Raw genomic sequence first — 7,789 nt, 5'->3', positions numbered from 1 at the left:
CCCATCGATCGATACGCATATCTTTAAAGTTTCGATTACATCATTTATTTTGATTCTTCTAAATTACAATCGAAATCACAACTGATGTAAGTACGATATAGATGTAGGCCTAACTGTATGACAAATCGCTTTTTAATGGAAAATTAGGGATTTTGCAGATTTGTAAAAAAGTCTTTTGCATGGCTGCATCAACGTAGTGATGGTTGAAAGCTCTGTTTGCAAGAATAAAGTCAGTAGTTTTTCCAACTATCTAGACCTATTGTGGTATCTAGTAGTTATTTAGTGGCATTCTGTTGTCCTATGGTAGCTAGAAGTTAGGGCTATAATAATACATTCGAAATCAGAAAAGCTGGAGTTGCGTGCAGTAGGGTTACGTAGATTCTGGATCGGTTTCTTTCCTGAATTCTTGTATTTGATTAGCCCGAGTAAGGTCCAAGTTCATGGCTTCCGCTGACAGAAGATTCGGAAACATGCAGGACTACATGACTAACATTGTTCTACCCTTTGGGCTGTCCTCTGTTGCTTTTGGAGTTTTCTTCTTTCTGAAGAAGTTTGGAATACTGTATAAAATGTTTCACAAGGTCAATATGTGTCATAACCCATTTAACTCCGATTTCGCGTTGCTGGGTTAGGTTAAAGTCCAACCCGTACTACGGTAGGGTAAAGTGAAAGTCACATTCACATGATTTAATAAAATAACAAAAAGATGCACTATTTCATAACAAATATCAGTGTGAAGGGAACGTGAAGTAGGAGACAAATCCTTGTCAGTTATTGTCCGCATAAAGGGCCACTTATGATTCGTATATATACAAGTAAGAAAGAACAAGAATCGATGCAAAACTAGTCCTACGGTGTAAGACGTATCACGTGTTATTTATGTTTTAGTGCTCGACGCCCAAAACACAAATATCAAGGACGAGGTCTTGCATTGTAGGACTAATACAAAGCAAGATGCTGGTATTTCATTGACCAACAAGTAGATTTCCTATTTTTCCCCTGACATTCGTTACAATGTTTTGGTACCACGCAATGAAATGTATCCGGTATTAACGTAGGAAAAGACAATATCTTCACACATTAAAGTGCAGTTTGAACCACCAAAAGCAAAAATCATGAAACCCTCCAAATCTGTAAATGTATGCAGTACACTGCACTAACAAAGTGTTATTATCTCTTTAAGAAATGGTACTAACAGCTGCCTCGCTTGGCGCTCAGCATTAAGAGGTTAGTGTTAGGACTGGTTAGCCCAGTGTCAGGATAATGTGACTGGGTGGGACATCATGCCACATGTCTGCAACATGATGCCCCAGTGCTAGACATCACTATAAGCTGCCACACTGCAGACATTGTAGTGATATGACTGAAAAATTGTTAAAAGCTACATTAAAAATCACACACACACACACTTTAAGAAATAGGTTCCTTGTTACTTTCAAAAGGAAATCTAATGGTTAACACTGACATGTAGACGTGGTAATGCTAAGCTAAAGAACAATTACTTAAATAAGTTTCTTTATAAAAAAAATACGGAATAAGAACATGCCAACTCTGAATTCCTTTCCATTAGTCTGTGAGAATATATTGTGAATGCAGAGTCATCTTGTGTACCCAATTATATGTCACACATGCAGCAGTGTACCCAGGCAAAACTGTTAACTTTGAATGCTGACTTGTAAATATGTGCAATTTTTGTTATAAATAGTGTATGAAATGATGTTTACTTAGTTATTGAGTTCAATTCAGGGCTCTCAGAGATGTGAGCTTCCAGGTTAAATATATGACATTCTCAAAGGATTCACTGCTTCTCCCTGTAACACGTCTCCATGACACACCTCATTTTCCCCCAGGACACCCACCATTTTGTACTCTGGTCATCTGTGACCAATAGAGAAGCTAAAGGTTAGATTTGGATAAAACAGGCATGAAGCCAGTGTGACTAATTAACAATTTATCATTGCAACTATCTTGCAAAAAGGACTGCCCTTCTGAAGACTACTCTGACTTGAAAGAAACCATGTTTTATTAGTGGGTGTATATGCACCTCCAATGGATAGTTAACTTTCTCAGAGTTTGATTTGGACAATAATGTCTGATCAATTATATGCAATAATAATAATAATAACTGCTGAATTTATTTATGTGTAAGTTCTACAGGGCACTACAGTATCAGTAGAGACTTTTTAAAAGAGTGGAAAAGTATGTTGACTCATAAAATTTAGTTGTCAAAATCTGTTTCTATTATTGTGGAAATGGACTTGTGATGACTGACACTAATGCCAACAAAAGGAAAAAAGAAACAACAGGAAAAAATTCCATTTGACTTAGTGATTTTAAGAATTAATAACTAAAGCTTGTGTGAATTTATCTTAAACAGTTTATTGTACAGTTTCAAGCCAAATATGTACCAAGATTAATTGATCTTTTGTATAGAGCCCATGTCCCATATTTATTCTTTATGGCCAACTCTTAAGGCATTTAACACTATTTACTAATTAACATATTTATTTTCAATTAGAATTTTGCACACATGCTGCTTGGTATATTGTTTTCATTCCTTTTTTGTTTCATTTAAAGATGGTAATTTTTGTATATATATATATATATATATATATATATATATATATATATATATATATACACACAGTCCATTGTAATGCCAGGTGTTTACTCATGTTTGTTTCTTTGGTGGAAATGGCTGTTTTAATTTCTGAGAAAAATATACAGCATTCTAACTGATCATTCTTGGGATTCACACTAATTGTTGATAATTTTATTGTTGTGGTTTATTGTTAGTTTATAGTATTGCTGTAGAGGTAAAAGAAATTATAAATTTACATATGTTGACAATTTTATTGTTGTGGTTTATTGTTAGTTTATAGTATTGTTGTAGAGGTAAAAGGAATTATAAATTTACATATGTAATGTTTAAACCTGATTATTATATTTACTGAAAAATATTTTCTTTAATGTGTGATATTATACATGGCTAAGAAATCAATAATGATATTATTAAAATAATCAACTTTTTCATTTTCCTTTCTATACTTTTGAAAGTGAGGGACACTAGAGTTCTTGCCAGCTCTTTGCATACTGAGCTGGCAGACCAGGGTGTGTGTTGTTTGTTCAACTTATAACTCCTACGAAACTGCAAAGACACAGGTCTGCTGGCATGTCATGCAACACCTACAATATCTGGGTCTGTGCTGTTTGCATTTTGACTTATAAGCATGTATAAACATTAATGGAAAATCTGTATAGTTTCTGTTATATACAGCGAAACCAAGCCCATGTCCTAACATGCTTCATTATAGCATAAGTTTGTATATAGCACTGTCATGGTGTGGCTTCAAATTTTTGCAGTACTTTCATCAGTTACTCGAGGCACTACATAGCTTTAGTGCCAGAATCACCAAGTCTGATTTAAAGATTTGGAAGGATGTTTTTTATTCTTGAAGAAAAAAATATCACTTTTTTTGTTTACAAACCTATACTTGCTTACAAGTTGAGTCAAAATAAAGACAACAATGATCCTGATCTGCCTTAGCATATTGTGCCTGCAGATAAGGGTCTGTATTGTTTGTTCTACTGATTACTCCTGACAAACTGCAAAGACTGAGATCTGCCAGCCCATCATGCATTGGCAGATGTGGGTCTGTGCAGTTTGCAGTTGGACTTATCTTATAAATGAGAATATACAGTATTTCTGGTAGCTTCTTAAAAAAACCTGATAGTTGTTTAGCTAATTATTATTGAATGATCAATAAAAAAGCCATATTTTCAATCCTTCCTGTTTAGCAATGTTGCTCAATAAAGGGTAAACAATAGCCAAGAAAAGATGCTTGCTCAGTCATCTAGGTTACACATGCAATGACCAAGCAGTGTGATGGTAAAGATTCTCATCTGAATTACAGATCATTTATTCATCAACTGATGCAACCCATCTTCATCTTTATTTTCTTGTCTGAAATGAAAACAGATATTACTCCCTATTGTCACTCTGCAGTAGTGCAAAACCACAGTTGTAAACAACGGTCATTTCATTTTGTATTGCAAACACAGAAACAGAACCATTTAAGTTGTAGGAGTGGAGGGATTTGATATTATAATCAAACATACTACTCCTGTTTTTGCTCTGCATTAGTGCTAAGTCATGGTTATAAACAACAGTTTTAAAGAATATTGAGTTATTTTACCCTCTGTCGTTTAGTGAATATCTTAGCTTTTTTTAAAAAAATGAAGATCATTCTTAGCAATGGAACTGAATTGTTTACTCCTAGACTGGGTTCAGGCAGTTCTATAAATCTTTTCAGTTGTTCATCTCAAGTACATTATGAAGTCAGTACACTTGCATACCTGCCATATTCCCAGATCAGGACCTTCCATTAGATTTAATGATAGTGGGTGAGTTGCCAAAGTAGGCTGGGGGGGGTGGGTAAGGTGGACTTCCCCCATTGGCAGTACAGGTTTTTTTTTTTAAAGTAGCTTGTTATAAAGTAAAAGTAGCTTGGTAGATCACCTGGGTCCTGGCTGCTAAGCAAAACCCTACCAGATAGTGGTGTTTTTGTTTTTTGCAATTCAAAAGGTCTGGTGTGAGGGTACAAGGAGAGTCAGTATATTTGACCAGCAAAAAGTGACATCATCAAAATGAAAATAAGTAATCTTTTCAAGCCTTTAGCAAATGATAGGAAATTCAAATTTGAATAAAAGAAAACACTGTCTTTTTTTAAAAGATTTAATACACTTACAAAAAATGGTAGACTTATTATTGTCAGATATTATCATGCAGCCTCACAGATGTGCACAAGTGCATCACCTCATGGACATAAAAAAAAATAGACCAAGCTTCTGTTTTTAAAATCCATTTGGACAGTGAAATACAGTCCATATTATATGCAGTCTTTGATGCTATCTGTAGTTCAGTACGGGCTTTGAGAGTAATGCAGATGTCATTTATGTTCATCTTTACACACCGTTTTAAGACTGGATAGTACTGTTGTTCAAAATTTCTTCAAATTCCTTGTTGACTTATTTCTCAGGGTAGAAAATCACCTTTTGCATCTGCATTGCTGTGAAGGAGTGTCAAGCCTGCAATGGCTACCCTAGTTAGATTATCCATTTTTTTTCCTTTCTGAAAGATGATGAAGATTTCCCATTTCAAACTGGCTGAGGTGTGTTGTTTCACTGTCAGATTGTGGTAGTTCATGAGTGGGGTCTTCATTCAGTTCCAACAGACAAGCTTGTTTGTCCTTGCGAAGTGCCTCAAATCTTATGGCCAGATCTGCACTTATTATTTCCTTATATTGGTCTGAAAAATGATTGCTACTGGAAAAGGCAGATTGTGCTCAGTAACGAAATTGCTGAAAAGTACTGACTATTTAAACAAGCTAGTTACTGTTTGGATTGAGTTCTGCATTTGTGCATTGTCATGATGCTTGGTAGTGTTGCTATGTCAACAAATTTCATAGACTCCAGAATGAGTGATGTTGACTAATGTTGATATGGTGGTTGCAATATGTTTACAATATATCCCTCAAACTGCTTTACATCACAGTCAAACTCTTTCAACCAGAAATTCAGAAATTTAGTTTTGCTGTGCTTTGCTTTCTTTGAAGATGGCTCATAATTTCCTGTAGAGCATGTTTCAGCATTTTACTTTTAAAACTGAATCATTCTTGTACACTCATGCAGTGACTGAAATTTGAATGTTTTGGATTTGAATGAAAAATTGCTGTTGACCATAAACTTAACAATGATCTTTAATAAAGATGACTTCAGCACTGATTGCAGTGATGTGTAATAACTTTTGTTGTTCAACAAAGAGTTTTGAGACTTGGCTAACTTAAAATGAATTGGATTCTTAATGTAGCACACCTGTGTAAATTAACCTCATGAACTCTCTCACAGCATTGTTCAAATTATTCAACATCACATCACTCGAGCTTCTGTCAACCAATAAAGTAATCCAATGAAGTGGTTGTTTATCTTTGGCAACCATACCCTTTTTGCTTTACTCTATGACAATCAGCTGTATAAATTGCCCATAGGATACATTTACATGAGCTCTGAGCAGGACTGTTTTCTGTTTTACGTACTACCTACATGTTACGGGCATATACATGTATTGTGGTGGTCAAGAAATATACATCTCTCTGTTTTTCTATCACTGATTCTTTTAACTTTGTTGTAATGTTGGTGAAAAAATCATTGAAAACATTTGCAATGTCAGTGTCATCAGTGGCTATGGTGTTATTTACCAGAAGTGAGTGAATTTTATTTGTCTGATCTTTGTGTGTTCCTCCAGTGAGTTCATAGAAGACTTTCCAAATGGTGTTTGTGTTGCTCTTTTTGTCTTCAAGCAATGATTGATAATGAGTTTTTTTTAGCATTTTTAATCATACTTGTTATTTTATTTCTCCATACTTTATATTGTGCATGGTTTCCCATAGCTTTGAATTGGTCTCGTGTTTTCATAGCATCTAGTATTTCAGTAGTATGCCAATTAGGTTGAATTTCAGTCTTTACTCGATGTACTTTCATTGGTGCATGCTTAAATAAATAAGCATGCTACATCCATAAATAAGCCAGTCCACACCCACAGAGCTTCATCTATGTCATCCAAATTTTGAATCATATTCCATGGAACTTTATACAGGTCACTGAGAAATTGTTCTTTATTAAAAATTTTGAACGATCTGTATGTGATAGCTTTGTGTGTATTTTGTTTCTCTTGCATTTAACCATTCTTGTCAAAAAAGTAGGATAGTGGTCACTAAGACCAACATTTGGTACACACAAGCCACATTGTCAGGTGGGTTGGTGTAAATGTGATCTATAAGAGGGCTTGATTTTTCTGTTACCCTTGTGGGCTCATTTACCAGCTGGACTTGGCCTAATGATTCAATAAATTCCATCCAGTTGTTCCTTATTTGAGTACTGAGAAGGTCCATATTTATATCACCTAGTATACATGTTTCTTTCTCCTGTGCAAGAACATTTTCCATTTGTTTCAAAAAGTTATCATTCCAGATTGCTTTGGAGCAAGGTGGCCTATAAATGGAACCAACTAGGAATGATTTTCCATTATTTTGAGAAATATCCACCCAGATACTCTCAATTTCATGTGACTCCAAGTCAAGTCGCCTTTCTGCATTTACATTTTCCTTAATGTAATACAACAAGACCTCCCTTGCTGTCTCTTTGTCCCTGCATAATGGTTTATTGTAGCATTGACAGTGAAATAGATTATCATTGTGGTTAGCAAATTAATCTGGTTTCAGTGAGTCCTAAAACATGTATATTATTTTCCTTGGAAGACAACATTAACTTAATCTGGTCTGTTTTTCCCACATACCTTGTACATTAAAGTGACCTGTGTTAAAACTTTTTGGATTTAGTTTCATATCAATTATATGTATGTCATCATGCAATGGGGTACTCACTGAGATTGTCTCCATACTATTTTTATCATTCTGATATCCTATTTCCATATTTAAATGTTCATATATATTAACGTCTTCAAAGTCACATACAGACCCTGAAAATCCATTTAGTTAGCATGGGCATACTGGCAAGAAACTAATTGTTTGGATTCGTAAGAAATCAAGCAGAACAATTATAGAAATTACACTTCTTTGTGCACATTTTTTATGGCATTACTATTACGGATAAAATGAGATTGGCTGGTGAGTACATATACTCTATTGTTTTAAATATTTCTCTTTTAATAAACATTGAGTTGATAACTGCATCACTCAAGTCCATAGGTTTTCATCATCCTACCCCCATC

The 7,789-nt window shown here is 34.7% G+C and overlaps 1 protein-coding gene across 1 annotated transcript in view; it reads left to right on the top strand.

The window, feature by feature from the left end:
- Positions 1-426: 426 nt before the first annotated feature.
- Positions 427-7,789, top strand: part of LOC149785047 (2-hydroxyacyl-CoA lyase 2-like) — an 80,442-nt gene continuing 73,079 nt past the window's right edge. The window contains exon 1 of the mRNA XM_089978768.1: positions 427-581. Within this exon, the coding sequence (XP_089834894.1) occupies positions 441-581 (141 nt within the window). The 5' untranslated portion in view covers positions 427-440. The remainder of the gene's footprint in view (positions 582-7,789) is intronic.

This window comes from Sinohyriopsis cumingii, chromosome 13 (genome assembly GCF_028554795.1).
Source record: "Sinohyriopsis cumingii isolate HCF-2022 chromosome 13, ASM2855479v2, whole genome shotgun sequence".
Lineage (NCBI taxonomy): Eukaryota > Metazoa > Mollusca > Bivalvia > Unionida > Unionidae > Sinohyriopsis > Sinohyriopsis cumingii.
This window is presented reverse-complemented; position numbering and strand designations above follow the sequence as displayed.